The sequence below is a fragment of the Acomys russatus genome, chromosome 13 (genome assembly GCF_903995435.1).
Source record: "Acomys russatus chromosome 13, mAcoRus1.1, whole genome shotgun sequence".
Classification (NCBI taxonomy): domain Eukaryota; kingdom Metazoa; phylum Chordata; class Mammalia; order Rodentia; family Muridae; genus Acomys; species Acomys russatus.
Window position 1 is genome coordinate 20,091,057 of NC_067149.1, and position 20,221 is coordinate 20,111,277.

At 50.9% G+C, this 20,221-nt stretch overlaps 1 protein-coding gene across 2 annotated transcripts in view; it reads left to right on the forward strand.

The window, feature by feature from the left end:
* Slc6a6 (solute carrier family 6 member 6) overlaps positions 1–20,221 on the forward strand; it is a 73,086-nt gene that overhangs the window by 47,850 nt on the left and 5,015 nt on the right. For both annotated transcript variants that reach the window (XM_051154917.1, XM_051154918.1), the window contains 8 exons: positions 4,100–4,232; positions 9,321–9,455; positions 10,177–10,280; positions 10,411–10,535; positions 14,190–14,302; positions 17,814–17,951; positions 19,445–19,547; positions 19,936–20,036. In XM_051154917.1, coding sequence (XP_051010874.1) covers positions 4,100–4,232; positions 9,321–9,455; positions 10,177–10,280; positions 10,411–10,535; positions 14,190–14,302; positions 17,814–17,951; positions 19,445–19,547; positions 19,936–20,036 — 952 coding nt within the window. The remainder of the gene's footprint in view (positions 1–4,099; positions 4,233–9,320; positions 9,456–10,176; positions 10,281–10,410; positions 10,536–14,189; positions 14,303–17,813; positions 17,952–19,444; positions 19,548–19,935; positions 20,037–20,221) is intronic.

The window sequence follows — 20,221 nt, forward strand, 5'->3', positions numbered from 1 at the left end:
TTTGGGGTGTGAAGGGCTAGAGCAGGGCATCATGGGGGATGTAGGCGTTTTAGGAGGCACCCAGGAGTGGCACTGTGTGAAGGCCCAGGGGATCCATGAGTGTCCCTTGGAGTTAGTGGTACAGAGAGGACTGGTGGGGTCCCTGCAGGGACTTGGATGATTGGCCACTCTCCAGCTCAGGCCTGCCTGAGACTCCATCAGAACCCGGCAGGACATTTTGTGGCCCTGGCAAGCTATGCAAAGCCTGAGGACAGACTTGTATCACGTCAGTACGGAGTGATTTCAGGTAGAAGCAAGAAGATCAACCATTTAAGGCCAGCCTGGGCTACAGGGACTGTCCCCAGCCTCAGAGGAACAAAGGCTTCAGCTATGTTTATCTCAGTTGCTCAGAGTAACTCTCCTTGGCAGTGTCTAGCACCAGTGAGCACTGTTGGCCTAGCAGGAAGTGGGTAGTGTCCTGGATGGATCTCTCAGGACCACCAGGATCTGGCTTCGGAGTTTTGAACTTCTTCTTTTTTTACATTTTATTTTATTTTTTATTTTTTGGTTTTTCGAGGCAGGGTTTCTCTTTGTAGCCCTGGCCATCTTGAACTTGCTTTGTAGACCACGCTGGCCTCGAACTCACAGAGATTCACCTGCTTCTGCCTCCCAAGTGCTGGCATTAAAGGCGTGCTCCACCACTGCTCAGCTAGTTTTGAGCTTTTTGAAGGATTGCCCCAAAGAACAAAGAGACATGGTGGTTTCATGGCTGCGCATTAACTGAATAGACCCTGTCAGCCCGCTGTCCATGGGGTGTTCAGAACCAGTGTGAGGAAAGGCAGGCTAGATGGGCCTTACAGCAAGTCACCTGGAGAGTCATGTGTGGACAGCACACCTGTGGAGGGCAGGCTGTGGAGAGCGCTGCGTGTGTGAAGGTGTGGAATAGGGCCACTTTTTTGTTGTTGTTGTTTTTCTGCCCTCATGTGGCCCATTCACAGGAGCGTGGACTGTTTCTCACTGTGCTCTGAGATTCTGTGGCTGGCACCCAAGTGCTGAATGGCGAATGGGAAGGGCTTTTTGTTCTGTGGTGCTGCCAGGTCTTGGCTTGGCGGAGGCCCAGCTGGGTATGATTGGCCTTTAGCCTGCTCTGTGACGGTACCCCATGATGCTGCCCTGAGGCACCGGATGATCCCAGCTTACAGTGGACTGGAGGCCCCTTTATTATTTAAAAATTAAAAAAAAATTTATGTCTATAGGTGTTTTGCATGTGCACACATGTGTGCATGTATGTATGTGTGTGCGTATGTGTGTGTGTATGTGTACCACTTATTTGCCTGATGCCCTCAGAAGCCAGAAGAGGGCACCATATCTCCTGGAACTGGAGTTACACATGGTTGTGAGCTGCCATATGAATACTAGGAATTGAACCCAGATCCTATGGAAGAGCAAACAGTGAAGTCCTTTTTTTTTTTTTTAAAGGTTTATTTATTTGTTATGAATACAGTGTTCTGCCTGCATGTACACCTGCAGGCCAGAAGAGGGCATCAGATCACATTACAGATGGTTATAAGCCACCATGTGGTTGCTGGGAATTCAACTCAGGACCTTTGGAAGAGCAGGCGGCACTCTTAACCGCTGAGCCATCTCTCCAGCCCCAATGAGGTCCTTCTTAAAAGCAGGTGCTATTTTCTTAAAAAAAAAAAAAATATATATATATATATATATATATACATATATATATATATGTATATATATATATATGTATATATATATTTGGAGTTGGGAGAGCCTTGGCTTTGGAAACAGGCAGGCCTGGAGTGGCTTTGTACCCTCCAAGCCTTGCTTTCCCCATCTGTGAAATGCGGTCAGTGAGCTCTGCCCCTTGGAAGGAATGAGATAATGAGAAAGGCATGTGGTCGGCTCTTCAGGTTTTGTTTCTTGTGTGTTCTTCACACTCTTATAGCTACATGGTAAAGCTACATGGCATTGATGCATCTGCAAACAACAGGATAAGAACCAAAGAAAGTTGCCTTCCCTTAGGCCTGCAGCTACAGCTTGCATTGGTCCAGCAGAGTGAGGCTTGGCTCTCCTCCTAGGTGGTTCATTCATTCAGCGGGTGTTTGTTGAATCCTGTTGTGTCCCATGTATCATCCTGGGTCCTGAGAACAGTGACTGTTGACTGTCGGCCAAAGGTGTTGCATGAAGGCCATTTGAGAAGGACCCTTGGATTTATTCAAAATTCTTATGTTGAGACTTTTCTGCTCAGAGGGCAGCCTTACAGTCTCCTGCTCCAGATCACCTGCTCCCCCTGGGACTGGGGGCTACCTGCAGCTGTAAGAAAATGTCTCTGTCTAGGACTCCTGAAATATGGAGATCCAGTGTCCTAGCTGTGATTGACAGCTTAAAGACTGGATGACCAGGAGGCCCAGTGTCCAGGGAACAGGTCTGCGTGCTCAGCATGGGTTCTGCGAGACACTGGGTTCCTAGACAGTAGGTTTCACAGCCATCTTCTCTGTAAGCACCCTGTACTGCTTCCTATGGCTCCTTCCCTACAGGGAGGGCACCAGCAGAGACTAGCAAAGATAACTGGAGGTCAGCACTTAGGTCCAACTTCTGACTCCACAGACCCTGAGCAGGGTTAGTGCCTCTTCTCCCTGGGAATAGTCCTGAAAGCCATGGACCTGCCTCCTCTTGAGAGCTTCAAAATCCTGGCAGGAAAGGAGGGAGGAAGCCAGCACTGCTTAAGCACCAGCTGTATGTCAGCAGCTTCTGTGGGTGTATTCATATCCCACAGTCATGTGATAAGGTGTGTCAGGGGCCAGGCACCTTCAGACCTTGTCAGTCTTTTCTGTGGTGTTTTCCTCATAAGCCACTGCATGGCTTATGCACAGATGGGTACCCTGTGCTTATTCTTTTTTTTTGTTTGTTTGTTTTTGTTTTTGTTGTTGTTTTGAGACAGGGTTTCTCTGTGTAGCCTTGGCTGTCCTAGACTCACTATGTAGACCAGGCTGCCCTCGAACTCAGAGTGATCGGCCTGCCTCTGCCTCCCAGGTGCTGAGATTAAAGGCGTGCACCACCACACCTGATTTGCTTTATTCTTTTGGAGATGGGATCTGATTGGGTAGTCCTGGGTAACTTGGAATGCAATCCTCCTGCCTCAGCGTGAGATTACAGATGTATACCTCCACTCCCAGCTAACAGTCAGAGTGAGATCAAGGAAGTTAGCCCAGAAGGTGCTGAAAAGGGAGTCACCCCATTCTACATTCTGAGAGAGGCTTGGGGTAGTTAGGTGACTTGCCCAACGTTAGCAGTGAGAGAGACACTGAGATCTGAACCCAGTGTTTGGCCTACAGTCAAAATTGAAGGTTGTCCACAGTTCCTGCAGATAACCAGTCCCCTTTTAAAAAGTGTGTGTGTATGTGTGTGTGTGTGTGTGTGTGTGTGTGTGTGGTCTCAGAACAGCTTGAAAGAGTCAGTCTTCTATTTCCATCATGCAGGTCCCAGTTCAGCTTAGCAACCTTGGCAGCAAGCGGCATCTTACCACCCAAATCAGTACCCATTTTACAGATAAGAAAATGGAGGCTTGGGGACTTAACTCAGGCTGGATTGAGCCTGAAGTCACCTGATAAAGGATTCTGTAATTTCTTGATTTCCCTGATGCCTTAGTCACCTCCATTCTCTTCCTGACAAATGGGGCCGAGGCTGCCACTGAGGTGTGGCTGTGGCTGTGGGGATGGGGGCAGGTGTTGATTCCTTCCTTCCTGCCTGCCTTCCTTCCTTTCTCTCTCTCTCTCTCTCTCTCTCTCTCTCTCTCTCTCTCTCTCTCTCTCTCTCTCCCTCTCTCTCTCTCTCTCTCTCTCTCTCCCTCTCTCTCTCTTCCTCTCTCTTTCTCTTTTATTTTTCTTTTGAGGCAAAATCATACTCTGTAGTTGAGGCTGGCCTTGAATTCACTATGTAGGCCAGTCATGCCTCAAGTTCAGCCTCTCCAGTGCTGACATGAAAATGAGCATTTTGCATTTTATTTTGTCATGGTGCCAGAAAGAGAACCCAGGGCTTTGCCCGTGCTGGCTTTGCTGCCAAGTGGCTCCCGGCCCTGACCTCTTGTTCTTTTTTCCCAAAGGCGCAATGTGCTCAGCTTGTCCTCCGGAATTGACGATCCAGGCGCTCTGAAGTGGGACCTCGCACTCTGCCTCCTCCTCGTCTGGCTCGTCTGCTTTTTCTGCATCTGGAAGGGTGTTCGATCCACAGGCAAGGTGAGTGGACTCCTGTCCCCTGCCTCAGGGACAGCCACTCTATGGTCAACCTTCTCTCCCCTAGGAGAAGGGCCCACTCTGGGACACATGCATGCTCTGACAGGACAGACACATAGCTCCGTGTGACATTCTCTCTCACTGGGTGAGAGAGAACCCCCAGTGTTCAACAGGGGCTTAGTGACATCATCACCGGCAGACAGCCAGGTGTCCCCACTGAGCTTGTGTCACCAGCCACTGCCCTGTTTCCTGATGTGCAGTGTTGGTGTGGTGAGCAAGGCTAGCTGAGCCGGGGGCCAGTTAGCAGCCCTACTACTGCCTATGACCATCAGCCCTCAGTATGGACCCTAACTTTTCAAAGCTGGCAGCTCCTGGACTTCAGAAGAGATGTTGAAGCAGGGCTGCCCAGCTGCCCTTTATCACTGTCTCTGTGTTGGGGTGCAGAGTCCTCTGCTGTACTGAACCTCGGTCAGAAGGGAAGCCACCCAAGCCTGGACGGTGCCCTCCTAGCATCACGCCATAGGATAAGCAGAAAGAGTTCCCTGCCTCCTTAGAGACCCTGTCCACTGTGCTCCCTACTCCTCCACAGTCACAGGAGTGTGCATGCTATTTTCCTCTAAACACAGAGGAAACTGAGGCTCATAAAAGGTCAGGTAGCTTGTCTGAGAGCAGCCCCTTCCCTGAGCCTATCCCCTTAGCTGTTAAACAGTGACCATGAAGGTTGAGATGAGGCCCATCAAGTCCTTCAAGTCTGCAGACCAGTGGACCTGACCCACACACTCCTGAGTAAGCAGTAGCTGCCTTTTGCTCGCTCTCTGCCTCAGTTTCCCCACAGAGAAGCTAGTCTGTCAGGAAGTGTCTGAGGAGCTTAGGTATTGGAAAGTGTCAGTCGCATTCAAGGGTGATGCCCTTTGAGCCTCTTGTACGTGGGTTCTGTTGTAGGGACAGGGTGAAGGGAATCCACGGTGTTTAGCATCGGTGACTGGCTGGGAAGAGCTGGGCTATAGAAAGATGAGCATGGGACACAGGCAGCGGCTAATGGTGCCAAGAATTACAGGAAAGAAGAAAGGAGAGTCGGGGTGCCCTTTATAGGGTGGCTGGACAAAGGTTACTGAGGTGACTGAGCAAAAAGAAGAAGAGTAGAGTTGAGTGTCTGAGGGGGCGGTGTTGCAGGCTGACACAATGATCAGTGTGGAGGCCCCTGGAGTGCATCTGACCAGGACTTTGGGGGGCCCCTAGACCCCTAGACCGACGGAGGAGGTTGATATCTATAAGGCACAGTCAGCAACATTTGAAATGCAGCACACTACAAAGGGGGCAGAGCCAAGGCCAGGGTAGAGGGGTGCCAGGCTGCAGCTGTGGCTAATGTGGAACTGGGGACTGGCTAGAGGCATCCCCCCCCACCCCACAGCCTACCATGAACTACGCCCTGCTCGTGGGGCATGCACGTGTGGTTCCCAGAACAATAGCAGCCCTGATGGGCCAGAGAAGCCAAGACAAACAGCTCTGTGGACTTCCTCCAGCTCAGTGCTGAGAGGCCTTCAGAGGCCGCCCGCCTGCCTGCCTACCCTGTCCAGAGGCCCACCCGCTGGCTGGCTGGCATCAGCTTTCAGCCCTGGCTATAGACCAGGCTCTCAGCCATGGGGGCTGGAGCCCTCCTCATCTTGGCCAATGTTGTGCCTGTGGCTAACTTAGTCTAGGAGACGGGAGGGTGGTGGGTGGAGGACCCAAGCTTAGGTGCTTGCTTTTTCTTTCCCAGCCTATCCAACTCTCCCAGAATCATCGTCAGTTTTACTCAGTCAACAGGCCAGGTAGCGGTGTGTGTGGAGGGTGTTCATACGGTGTCTCAGACAGCACACTCACTCACTCTTCCTGGATGTCTCCGTTCCTGCACAGCCGAAACTGCGGTTCAGAGAGCTTAACTAACTTTCCCAATGCTACACAGCTCATCAGTAGCCAAACTGGGATTTGAACTCGGGCAGCTCCCTTCTCCCACCTTGCGCTGACCTGCCAGTACAGTGAGGTGGAAGCCAGGAATCACACTGCTTGCTCTCGCAAGGAGACAGACTGCCATGCTTACCCAGGAAGCTTACCTTGGACATGTGTGGCCAGGCCTGTGGTCACACTCTAGGGCAGCCAGCTTTGTCAGAAACAAAGCAGAGCAGAGCAAATAGGGGCTAGTCTGGGTTTGGACTGAGCTCCGCTCCTTATAAATGGAATATGGTTTTATGAATCCCTATGACCTGCTCAACCTCAGTTTCTCCTGGTGTAAAGTGAGTGATTGAATGACCCTTGCTGCCCAGGCCATCCACACCCAAGTAAAGCTGAGTAGCAGGAAACTGGAAGGTAGCCCCTCCTTGCTGCCCACCAACCTCCAGAGTCTGGTCAGGGCTGAGGTGCCCCATAAGCCTCCATTTTCCACAAGGCATCTGGCCCAGAGCTCAGAGGCATTATGGAGATCAGCAACAGGAGTGGAAAAATACTACGTCCCACAGCAAGGCCTACTGGGCCACAGTCAGGGGCCCAAGGTGGCGCCTGGCACCAGCCTCACCCTGGAGGATCCCTAGGGACAGGCACGGAAAAGTTGAGAGAATGGCTCTCAGGCTCATCCAAGGAGTAGCAGAGGCTACAAAACAAGGGTGGCTTTTTATGGAGATGACTGAGGGCTGCCCAATAGGGGGTGGCGGTGGCAGTAACACTCCCAAAGAGATGGGAGCCACAGAAGAACTTGGCCTAGATCAGATCCCACCTCTGACAGCTCCTACTAATTGAGGACTCCAGGCAGGTTGACAACAGCCAGTGAGGCTTGTTTGCTCACAAGGGCAGGGGCAGGTTGTAATGGCTCATCTAGATATGACGGATGTTGAGTTAAGTTCATAGCACCAGGCTGGGTACATAGTAGGCTTAGTAAAGAGGCAAGCCAGGGAGCCCCACCCCTACTCCAGTGAGCCCACCAGTGCTTCTGGCTGCAATCCACTTGCTTTGAAGTATAGCAGGCCCTTGGGGGAACCTGTGGGACTCCTGTCTTTGGTGGCTATTGTTTACCAGCTTGGGTGTGGCCTTATAGGGCCTCAGAGAGGGGACCTGGCCAGGGGCGCCTGTCTGCCTAGGCACAGGAAGGGAGGGGACAGGAGGGTTTTCTTTCTTTTACCCTTTCAAGTGGCTTCCTGACTGGCCTTTGTCCCTGGTGTCCGTCTGCCCGTCAAGGGTGGCTGGGGACACCCAAGGCTTGGAGGAAAAAAGGCATCCAGGGATGAGGTGGCAGACAGAGGGCAGAGGGCCCTCCTTTAGGCTTGTAGAATGCCACCAACATCTGGGTTGTTCAGCGTTTCCAAACACTCCCTAAAGACCTTGGTAGAGGGTGAGGTCAGAGTTCCCCCTTGAAGCAGCAGCCACAGTAGCTAACTGGAAAGTAAGACAGATGAGCGATGAACTCTTATTCAACCCACCTCCTTGCCCTGGAGCTGGGAACCAAGCCTATCCAGGCCAAGGCTCTCACCTTAAGGTGGGGGAAACTAAGTCTAGAGAAAGAAGGTAGTGAGCTGACAGGGACAGTGCTTGTGTTCCCCTCCTAGAAACTGATGGCCTCCCCCGGGCCTTCTACCCGCTTTAAAGGTCAACTGCCCTGCAGTGTGTGACTGAACAGCAACAGGAACAGACAGAAGGCATTATTGTCAGTCCTTTCCTCACCCCGACCCTGGCCTGTTGGGATGCACGGCGTGACCCTGTGGGAGAGGGCTGGGCCTTTCCCATTCTGGCCACGACCTTGGAGGAATTTCTGCCTGCCTCCTCTCCAGTCCCTGTCAGTCAGGCTGTGTGTGTCTTGACAACCATTTGCTGTCTGTCCGTGTAAGTCCTCACCCATCTCTTGACAAGGGCTGTTGTGATTCTTGTCCTCGTTTCATACGAGAAGAAACCAAGGCCCAGAGAGAGTAGCTGACATCTCCTGCATCTCTCAGCAAGGGAATGCCCAGAGCTACAGCTGACCCTCTTGTCTCACTGTGTATCCCCAGACAGGCCATTATCACACCCTGCCTCGGCCTCCTGAGTGCTGGGATTACAGATGTGCGCCCACATCTGGTTCCATCTGTCTTTTTTCTTTTTTTTTTTAAATATGTATAGATATCTTGCCTATATATGTGTGTGTGCCTGGTGCTTGAGATAACCAGAGGAGGATGTCAGATCCTTTGGAACTGGAATTTCAAATGGTCCTGAGCGGCCATGTGGATGCTGGGAATTGATCTCGGGTCCTCTTGCAAAGGCAGCCAGTGCTCGGAAGCACTGAGTCATCTCTCCAGCCCTCTCTCTGATTCTTTCCCCCGGTGTTGTACTGACAGTTGTAATGTCAGACAATGTGTGCTGAGTGCCATGTGACAGCTGATGCGGCCATGGGCTTAGCTGTTGCATTCACCCCTGATAGTTGGTTGATTCAGTTTGTATGTTGCCTGTATTTTCTCTCCTAGTAAAAGGATAGATTTGTTTTCCATCTTGCTTGCTTTTTAAAAATTTGAGCTTAGATGATCTATGCAAATTACTCACAGGATGTATTCATTTTCATTTATAATATAGGCCCTGGGGCTGGAGAGATGGCTCAGAGGTTAGGAGTACTGACTGCTCTTCCAGAGGTCCTGAGTTCAATTCCCAGCAACCACATGGTGGCTCACAACCATCTATAATGTGATCTGGTGCTCTCTTCTGGTGTGCAGGTGTACATGAAGCCAGAGCACTGTATACATAAATAAATAAATAAATAAATAAATAAATAAATAAATAAATAAAATAAGCCCTGATGTCATCGCTTTATTTATTTATAATAAATAAATAAATTTTAAAAAATAGGCCCTGATGTCATAGCTTTATTTATTTATTTATTTATTTATTTATTTATTTATTTATTTATTTGCGTTATGTCATATAAGGCACAGGTGCTAAGCAACACACTGAAGGTCACACAACAGGTGAAACCAATGTGCCTGCAGGATCTTTGCTGTTGCCAGTGTGACCCTCCCTGCCTCTGAGAGAAGCGGGCACCTGCACTTCCCTGCAGCGAGGACACTCATGAATCCACCTGCCTCCTCCTTGCCCCTACAGGTTGTCTACTTCACTGCCACTTTCCCATTTGCCATGCTGCTGGTGCTTCTGGTCCGTGGACTGACCCTGCCAGGTGCTGGTGAAGGCATCAAGTTCTACCTGTACCCTGACATCAGCCGCCTCGAGGACCCACAGGTACCAGCAGGGTGGGGTACCCAATCCCAAGCCGGTGGTGCACAGGATGCAGGTCCCAGTGTTTCCTGTGGCTCTTTGATGCCCGTGTACAGCCGAGCATCATCTCCTGGCACTTCTCTACTGGACCAGTAGTGGTTTGTGGCCCTTCCGAGCCTCAAAGCCTGCCTACAAGGCACAGCACTGGCTTAGTGAAACCCTGGAGGCTTTTGCGTGCCTTTTGAGACCTTTGTCCCAGGGTGCCAAGCTTTCCAGTTGCCTCCCAGAGGCCAGCATTTCTGGGTGTCTCAGCAGGACACAATTGGTGACCAGCTTGCGCTGAGAGCTGGGAATGCAGGCTTGATGTCGCTCAGAGCTGTGAGGGATCGTACCCATAGCCATCAAAGTAGCCTCGACCTAGCAGTAGGCATGACGGCCTCCGAGTAGACTCAGAGTAAAGACTATTGTTTACGGAGCGTGGAAAGTCGTCCTGAGGAGAGGCCGGGTGGCCCATTCCGCCCAAGGTTCCAGGAGTGGTACCAGTCACTCCGGCATCAGAAGCCTTAACTGATGCAGGAAGAGAAGGCACCTGGCTCTCGGCCTTCTGGGGTTCCTTGGAGCTCATCAACACTGTGGATCCTCCATGTACACATTGTCATGGTTGGTCAAAGATCCTCACATTGCCAGGACCCTGTGTTCACCCCAGGCAATCACCCTAACATCCCTCCCCACCTCCCCTCCTCAGGTATGGATCGACGCTGGAACCCAGATATTCTTTTCCTATGCCATCTGCCTGGGGGCCATGACCTCACTGGGAAGCTATAACAAGTACAAGTATAACTCGTACAGGCAAGTGTTGCGCTGGCGGGCCCGGTGAACATTAGAAATGATGATTAAAGAAAAAAAAAAAAAAGAGAAGTAGGGAGCGTGGCTTCCTTGTGTTGTGATTAACTTACCCCCTGACGTGTGTGTAACTTAGGGACTGTATGCTGCTGGGATGCCTGAACAGTGGTACCAGTTTTGTGTCTGGCTTCGCAATTTTTTCCATCCTGGGCTTCATGGCACAAGAGCAAGGGGTGGACATTGCTGATGTGGCTGAGTCAGGTACGGTGGTGTCGGTGGCAGTGGTGGTGGGCACTGCCACCTAGTGTGTAAGATGAGTACTGCAGGCATGGAGCCAGACCCCAGGGGGATGGAGGGAGCCTGCTTTTTACATAGACATCCCCTCTCCCCGACAAGACATGCCCCCATACCTGAGTACAAAGGCTACATTTAAAGGTCTTTGGTATATCCTGGCCCACTGAAGGTGGGAGGAACAAGGGCTGTTGAAATGGGACTTGGTGGCTGGCTGTTTTAGTTGTGGTCTTCCAGCCCCAACACTCCCCCAGCAACCGCTGCCTTTAGCCACAGAAGTTACTTTCCTAATTGAGGCTCAGGTCAGCCACTGCTAGCACACCATCGCCAGAGCTGCTGGCATCTCAGCCTTCATTTCGGTGGTTTGCACTTGGCTTTCTGGCCGTCTCCACTGCCAAAGCCGAGCCACACTTTAGTCCTTCCTGTATCTGTTGACCGAGCCTTATCCTTCCCAGCCCCCACCACAGTCACCAGGAGTGAGAGGGCAGGGGAGGAACACCACCCAGAGGCCATGACAGAGCCGATTTGGGGGTAGGATATGAGGACACTGTCACCTTTGGGGAATGGGGGAGGGGCGGGGGCCTGTTGGTCCTATGTTGCTACTCAAGATGCCTACATTCACAGACTGGATGGTCAGCCTGTCTTAGGATCATGGGCTTTGCACAGAGTGTGTCCTTCCTTAGCAACATGAGACTCAGTGCTCCAGAAAAGGCGGGTCTGAAACGTGGACTAGAATCCTACCACCTTGTCATAGTATTTCAGGGACCTGGGTTTGAGGTCTTGGCCTATGCCTACAACTTAGCCCTGTAGTGAGTAGGGTTCTGGGGTAGAGGTCCTCAGGGGCCACCTCCCCCACCCAGTTCTCTTGGAGGGTGCTCAGGTGTTATCTAACCTAATTACAGCCCCTCTGGGACCTTCTGGAGTCTGCCAAGGGCCCTGGGCTGGGGTTTCCTGCAGGCCACGGGGATGGGGTGAGATGGTGGGGGGAGCAGACTGTGCATTATTAGTCTAGGGCTTTTGCAGACCAGGGAAGGTATCCCAAGTCTCTGACGTTCTCTTCCCTCGACTTCCTTATGTTTGAAACTCAAGGTCATGTCCTAGCTCCCCAGTCCCGAGTCCTGGTATCGGAAGGGTAGAGGATACCTGCACGCCGAGTGTCTAGACTTGTCTAGATAGATATTCGTGTCTCAGATGAGCTCAGCGGCCCCAAAGCATGGGCCCTTGCGTGAGTGGGTCACAGGCAATGCATTTGGATACTGAGTCTCCACCCACCGGATGTTTGGCGAAGCATCCAATGCAGCCATCCACTTCTCACTGGCCTCTCTGGCCTCAGGAACCCCTCTTCATCCTCTGTCTGTTGCCATACCCTAACTCAGACCCTCCCCCCCAGTGTGAACGCACACCGTGCATGCAGATCTATTTCCCTCTGTCCCAGCTGGATACTCAGAAGACTGTGTTGTATAGCAAGTTGTGTAGAAGTTATATAGCAAGCAAGCTGCCACCCCCCCCCCCCCCCCCCCCCGCCCCTCTTCCAGCTCCTCTGCAAGTGACATTCTTCCTGCTTGCACGTGCAAAGTGGTTCCAAACCTGTAACCGGGTGTCATCAAGAGCACAGAGGAGACTTGGCAGGGGAGAAAGATGAGGTCCATCAAGGAGATCTTTGGACACAGTGCATATTTCCACACCACACATGTGGTCAACCCCAAGTTGTTGTTGGTTTTTTCCCCTTCTGTCCACTTGTCTTCACTCCTTCCCCACAGTGATGTATGAGCAGCCAGCACAGCAAGAGGGTCAGTGACTCCCTGAGGTTTTTAGCAAGCACCTTAACAAAGACAAGTGCATTTGAACCAGGGCATTGCACAGCCAAGGGAAAACCCAGACACGGTGTGCTGTGCTGGTGGGGGCATCAGATTGGCCTAAGCATCTCGGCTTCTATCCTCCTGACTTCACTGTGGCTTTAGGGAAGGGCTCTTGGCCCTCTCCTGAGGCTGGCTTGAAAAAATCTAAAGCAAAGGACAAAAATAAGTGAATTGAGTTTCTGTTTGCGGCGCCTGGTGCAGAGGTGTTGGGGGCCGCCATGTTTTGCATCTGTCTTGTGGCTGCCTTAGTCCCGATCCTTCATTCTTGGGGTGGACAAAGCAGGGCCGGAGCTTTGGAATTTAGGGGGATCAGAATGCTTTTGGTTCTAACTTGGTCCTAAGTGTGTTTCATGATGTCCTGGGTGGGGGTGGGGGTGTGTGTATTCCGCACCCTGCCCTCTCCCCTTCCATCTTGCTCATTCAAGCAGCTTCCGGCTTGGTAAGCAGCCACACCCTTTCTACTCACAGAATCTTCTAGTATCACCCCACAGGGTTTCGCAGGCTGAGCAGATGGCATGGAAGGCTTGCCCTCTCCTGCCACATTTGGGGTTTGTTGATGCTTTATTGAGTGAATTCTAGTTCTAGGTTTTTTTGGTTTTTTTCTTTTTTTTTTTTTTTTTTTTTTTTTTTTTTTTTCAGAATTGATTTGTTTTTGTGAACTTTCTCCCTGCCTCCTCTTAAGCTATTCATTTGGTTTTGATGTTTGCTTTAAAGTGTACAAAAACATCTTCCGCGTCTCCTGCAGTCTGGCCTGTATTTCTTCCTGATTGGTTTGTTTTGTTTCTAGTTGATTTCGATTTAGTTTATCAGCCCTCAAGTGGAGCCCACAAGTACCAGCTAGCAAATCTCCCTAAGTCATGTGTTTGAGGGGAGGTTGTTTACAAGCAGGACATGTTCATGTTCAAACGACTCTTGAGAGGCACTCAGAGTGGGCAGAGTCCTTGTCCCCTTCCACCTCTGGGTCTAGCCCCTGTTAATAAGAACCCATAGCCCTTTTCTGGGTAGTGGCGTCCCCCTCTGAGGTGAACATAATCTGAACATAAGGATCCTGGGGCCACCTGACCCTCATAGTTCAGGTGGGGTAAACTGATGCCCCCTAAAAATGTAGAGGAAGTGGTGGGTGAGGACTGGGATGTGGCTAGTCTCCTGGGCCTGAGGACCTGCCCTGCCCCATGGTATTCTCTTCAGTGCCAGGCCTGCTTGGTTTTACCTTGCCTTGTGTGAACTTGGGTACCTGTAGGGGACATAGGCTCCGTGGACATGCCCTTAAAGGGCATGCTTCTGAATTCTTTTTTTTTTTTTTTTTTTTTCTCCCCCTTTCCATTCAAGCAGTGTTTTAGCCATTAATTCAAAAATAGAAACGGTTCTCTGCAAAGGAGGGTTTCATGAATCAGATAACCACAACTTTCCTTCCAGCCAGTGTCAGTGTGCGGCTTTGGTGTGTGAGGGGTGGGTCATCCATTCCCCAAATCTCCACCTGCCTGAGCCCCAGGCTCAGTCCCACTCCCTGCCCCTTGAATCCTATGTCTATATGGGCTTAGATTCATTTGAAATGAGGCCATGTGCTGAATAGGAGACAAATGCTTACATGGGGCCCCCCCTGAGCCCCACTGGTCTCTTTTCCCCTGGCTCCTCCTGCAGTTTGGGCTTAGGTGACCCTCCTCCCCACTCAGACATGAGTGGTCTGTGAGGCCCGGGGGTTCTGAGTAGCATGGTACTGATGTGTGTCCTTCTGTGTCCCCCCCTCCCCATTTCTCTCCCTTAGGTCCTGGCTTGGCCTTCATTGCCTACCCAAAAGCTGTGACCATGATGCCGCTGCCCACCTTTTGGTCCATTCTGTTTTTTATTATGCTCCTCTTGCTTGGACTGGACAGCCAGGTACGTATACGCGAAGCCGTGGTGCTCATGTGGGCAGCCTCACTGTGAGAAGCCATCCTTATAGAGGCGGAAGTGCGTTCAGACCTTCCAAGCTCCCACCTCAGAGGCTTCAACCCGGATCCTCCAGGACCCCGGGTTGAGAAAGGCCTCAGCTCAGTAGGGGGAGGACCTCCACCCAATCACTCAAGGCTGTTACCCTAGCAGGAAGATGAGGGGGACTTGGGATGTGGGTACAGTCAAACTATAAATGAGAAATAGAAAGCCAGGACCCAGAGGTACAGATGTCAGCTCATGTGTCAATCATTGTCCAAGCCACCACAGTCCCAAGTATGTCCAGAAACGCTGAGCCATGTTTGGCAGACCGCCTGTCTCCATCCTCTGGCCGCCGTAACATCTGCCCCATCTCTTATTTTTTGGGGTGGAATCCAGGGCTTCACAGGCACTCTCCCATTGAGCCACACCCCCAGTCTTTTCCTGTTCTTCTGACTTCTGCATCTTGACCCCAGCCCCCTGCTAAGGCTCCTCCATAGGTAGCAGGGAGTATTGGTGACAGCCACCCTGCATCTAGCTCAGGAGAGGTTGTTGTGTGTGACGATGCCCACATCTGTCATCTTCCCTCTGTGCCTCAGTTTCCTCACCCTGGTGAGGCCCAGTGCCACACATAGAGAATTCGGGTGCCCCTGAGATTCATCGGGGCTTGCGGGTCTCTTTCCCAGAAGTGGGTGTCTTTTTGTTGGGTATTTTTAAGACGCAAGGTGTGTGCAGGGTAGTTGGTTATGTGCTCAGGCCCAGCTAGAGAGGCTGGGAAGCCTGGTTTGGGGTCCAGCTGCTTCAGGAAAAGTTCATTTTATTGAGGTAGGCTAGGACATAGCCTTCAATAGCCCTGTCAGGATGGTCCCTGGGGACTCAGATCCAGGCAAAGGTGAACAAGTCCAGAGAGAGGAGACAGCCAGCAAGGTCAAGAACACAAAGCAAGACTTGGCAGCCAAGGGGGTCAGATTAACAGCGAAGACAGCGAAAACTTTTTGGAGCCAGAAAAACAAGTCCTGTGCAGTTGGTTGGTGATGGGCAGACGAACTGTTGTAAACAAGCAGGGTCTGTTAATGATTCCTGTTCTGGGAGCTTGGCCCTGAGAGCAGACCCCATGCGGTGCCTTTTAGTGGCTTTTAGAACATCTTCCAGGCTCAGAGGGGAAGAAGAAAACAAAAACACAAGTTAATAAGTGGCTAAGCGTGACATCACCATGGCTCCAAACAGACCGTGCAGGCTCACCGCAGTCCTGGCCTGAGGTGGCCATGAGTGGTGTCCCGTGCAGGAACAGGGCTCAGTGCAGGATATGGGACTCTCAGCTGAGGCACAGGCTGAGGGGAGAATCTTGAGGCACTGTGAAAGCTGGCCTTGAGATGTTCCTTTTTACCTTGCTTTGTAGAGCAGGACTCCCAAGACTTGGTGTTCTGTTTTTGTTTTTGTTTTTTCGAGACAGAGTTTCTCTGTGTAACGAGCCCTGGCTGTCCTGGACTCTTGTTGTAGACTAGGCTGTCCTCGAACTCACAGAGATTTACCCCTGGCTCTGCCTCCCAAGTGCTGGGATTACAGGTGTGCGCCACCATACCTGGCCCAATGCTGGGAGTTTAAATGGCGCCTGATGGTATTGTCACTCAAGCACAAGTGAGCAAGGACATAGAAAATGGCTGGCCTCCAAACACCAGTTTTTAGAACTTGGAGAAGCTGTCCCCACATGGAGGGGCAGAGAGTCCCTCTGTGTGAGATGACACCAAGTGCCAGGTGTCGCATGGCCGTTTTTTTCCATGTGCAGCTCACTGACATTGACCATGTCTAATGTCAGGCTTTTTCCCTGGAGCTTTTCCATCCTCCCAAGTGGAGGCTGTGCTCCAAGCCCTGCCCAAACAGTTTTCTTTCCTCGTAGTGCTGGAGATGGCACATGCTCTTCCTCAGCCCACTTGCACCCAGACTTTTATACCTTAGCTCCTGTCCCTGCAGTGTCCCAACCTGGGTGTCACCGGTGCCCTTTCTGCAGCCAGAGAAACTGAGGCTGAGAGGCCCAGTTAAGGCCTTTGGTCTTAACTCGTTTTTTGTAGCTTGGCACTGGGGCCGCCGGTTAGGCCACAGCTCTTTTGCTTTCCAGGTTCAAATCCCCTTTGCTTATATCAGTCAGAGGTCATAAACCCTCCCCCCCGTCCTGGAGCTCTGCATAAGAGCCTGTTATTGGTCATCCTGTCCCTGAATCCTGGCTGCAGGAGTGCTGCTCCTTCAGATGCCTGAGAGGGATTTTCTCTCTGATCCTGTCCATTCTTGCTCTTTCCCTCACCGCCTCCCAAAGGCCTCCATGGTTGGATCTTTCCCAGAGGAATTTGGGGGAACTTCTGTCCCCAAACCCCTTTTTGCCTTTTTATTTCAAGATGGCATTTCATGTAGACGAGGCTGGCCTCAAATGCACTATGGGGTCAGGTCTGACTCTGAACGACTAAGCCTTCTGCCTCTAGCTCCTGAGTGCTGGGATTACAAGAGTGTACTGCCATGCTTGGCTTACGCTGTGCCATGGACCAATCCCTTGCATGCCAGGTGTTTCCATCCCCAGCCTTCAGTGTCTCAGTTTTTTAATGGCTCAGTGCACTCTGGTTGTGGCTTCTCTAATTTAAGTACTTCTGTGGCTCTTACACCCCAACACTGCCAAGACCTTGTTACAGACTTGCATTTTCCTGCCCAAAGACTGATAACAAGGGATGCCGTTGCCAGTTTTATGCTGCTGTTAAAAGGCAAGGTGGCTCTTTGTGTAGGGACACAGCACAGTTTCCAAGATAAATCATTAGGTACAAGGATGAAAAGATGTTGAAAGGCTGGTAACCGTCCTCAAGCATGATTTGTGTGGATGGTGTGTGGATACGTTCCGGAATTTTCTCTATGATGTCTGGAACCACTGGTCCCTGGATGGTGGGCTTCCCGTGGAGTTATTAAGGCATCATGTGAGCCAGACCTGAAGTGCCTTCTGTGCTGTGGATGGGGAAACCGAGACTGGGTTTTGCCCAGGGTCTCCCAACTGGTTAGTGCGGAAGCTGACCTGCTTGTCAAGTTCTGGCTGAACACAACATGCTTTGATGTGTGTGGCACCAGCCTTGACCAAGGAGAGAGGCTGCCATGGCCACACACTCACCCTCAAGTGTGTCAGGGCAGAGAGCTGTCCCTGGCTTCCTAGAGAAGCCGCTGCTCTCTCATGAGTCTCCAGTGAGTGATGAGGGTGGGAATGACCTGAGTACAGCCATACTTCCTGAGTTGCTTGGACCGCAGGCCACAATGGCTGCCTGCACAGCCCAGGGTCTGGCTACATGGATTTCCAGGTGGGTATCCTGAGACGTAAGCCCAGGACACAGGGCAGGGCTCCTACTCTTCTCTTTTGTCAAGTGTGCCCAGCCCTCCTCCTGAGCTTCAGGCCAGTGCTGAGCCACCACAAACCCCCTTTCTCTCTCTCTCTCTCTCTCCTCTCGCCCCTCAGTTTGTTGAAGTCGAAGGACAGATCACATCCTTGGTTGATCTTTACCCGTCCTTCCTAAGGAAGGGTTATCGTCGAGAAATCTTCATCGCCATCGTGTGTAGCATCAGCTACCTGCTGGGGCTGACGATGATGACAGAGGTAGGTGACTGTCACTCTGGGTGGTGTGAGGGACTTCCCTTCCTACTTTTGGATTTCTCAAGGCCACAGGAGGCAGCATCTAGGAGAGGGGCCTCTGTGTGTGTGTCCCCTTAACACACCTCCTTTAGCTTGGCTCCCAATCCCTAGTCTGTCTAGATCGCAAATGACCATGCAGCCCCTCCACCCTCTTTTTTTTTTTTTTTTTTAATTTATTTTATTATTATGTGTACAGTGTTCTGCCTGCATGTACACCCACAGGCCAGAAGAGGGCATCAGATTACATTATAGATGGTTGTGAGCCACCATGTGGTGCCTGGGAATTGAACTCAGGACCTCTGAAGGAGCAGACAATGCTTTTAACTTCTGAGCCATCTCTCCAGCCCCTCCACCCTCTTTTTATTTCTTCGCCTCCTCTTCCTCTTCCTCCTCCTCCTCCTCCTCCTCCTCCTCCTCCTCCTCCTCCTCCTTCTTCTTCTTCTTTTTGACATGTTGTGGTCACTTTCTTGGCAAGTACTCTACCATCTCCATCTGTGTGGGCATCTGTTCAGGAGAGTATATGCTATTCCCAGAGGGCAGGGTCCATACTTTAAATAGGAGGAAGAGAAGCCAGGAGCAAAAGGGAACAGAGAGGTTGAAGGCTAGAAGTTTCAGTGGCTGGAGAGAGGACAGATAAGAGGGGATGATGAGTCTGGTATCCCCCCAGAGCATGCTCTCCTGCCCCCAATATACCAACATGCTTTTGAGGTCTCTAGGAGAAGGTTTCCATTCATTACTCTTAACCCTGTTCAGGCCGTCACCACTTTTTTTTTCAACCAGAAGGAGAAACTTTTACAGAAGTACTTGTAAGAACACCCCTCTAAAGTGAGATAACACCCACTCACCAAGCACTGGGTTCCCATGACTAGGCCACACTTGATATTTTTAAAGACCTCCTGTGTATATAGACTTCTTTGATCCTTTGTGTTGCTAAGGCGTGTTGTGTTCTCCCCCAACCCTGTGTGTATGTCAAACATGAAGTTGAATTTCTTTCTTTCTTTTTTTCTTTTTTCTTTTTAATTTTTCCCAAGACAGGGTTTCTCTGTGTACCCTTGGCTGTCCTGGACTTGCACTGTAGACCAGGCTGGCCTCAAACTCAGGGATCCACCTGCCTCTGCCTCCCGAGTGCTGGGATTAAAGGCATGCACCATCACACCTGGCTTGAATTTCTTATATAGCCCTAACTGCCCTTGAACTCACAGCAATTCACCTGTCTCAGCTTCTAGAGTATTTGTTGTAAGTGCTATGAGCCACAACGGTTGGCCCTGAATATCTTTTTTTTTTTTTTTTTAAATACCTGTATTTGGTCATCCTAGCTTTTTGCCCGTTTTTCTTTAGAATTTAAAACAAACAAAAACCCAACCAAACAAAAACTTGTGTCGCTTCGCCACATATGAAGGGACTTGGAGGCGATATAACAAACCAACTTTATTTATTTATTTTTTTCTTCCCCATAGGGTGGCATGTATGTGTTTCAACTCTTTGACTACTATGCAGCTAGTGGTGTATGCCTTTTGTGGGTTGCATTCTTTGAATGTGTTGTTATTGCCTGGATATATGGTGAGTATACATGTTTGCACATCCCTTTTCAAGCTGTTCGTTTGGGCAGAGAATTTAATGGGGGAAAATTGTTCACTCCGGAGCACATCACAAAAAAAATCCCATTGAGGGCACTGTCACGTCAGAGCCTATGGTAACCTACTGTTTGGCTCAGCCAGAAATAGTCTATTTTGGCCTCTTAGGGAGCTGAGGTTGGCCACACTAAGATGTGGGCTTTGTCTAAGACTTCCAGCAAAATGCAGGCATCCAGCTGCATTTGAGTGTCACTGGCCATGCTTGGTGTGGAGACACAGGCCTGGTGGTTAGAGGCCCTCAGGTAGCCCCTGCTCCAGGGCTAATTCTGGCGTTGGCCACCGAGTCACCAGGGGCAAACTGCTATCTCTTGTAGGCGGTGATAACTTATATGATGGTATTGAGGACATGATCGGCTATCGGCCCGGGCCCTGGATGAAGTACAGCTGGGCTGTCATCACTCCAGCTCTCTGTGCTGTAAGTCTTACCCCTGCCTGACATTTTCACCATGTGAGCCCGCATTCTGTTAGCACCTCCTGGGTGAGGCCTCTGGTAAAGCCTGCTTCAGCTATGTCTGAGAGAGTAGGGTTTTGTAGGATCAGTAGGAGTTTATGAAGAAGAGGAAAGAGGAAGGGCAGTTTCAGGGACACTCACCTTGGAGC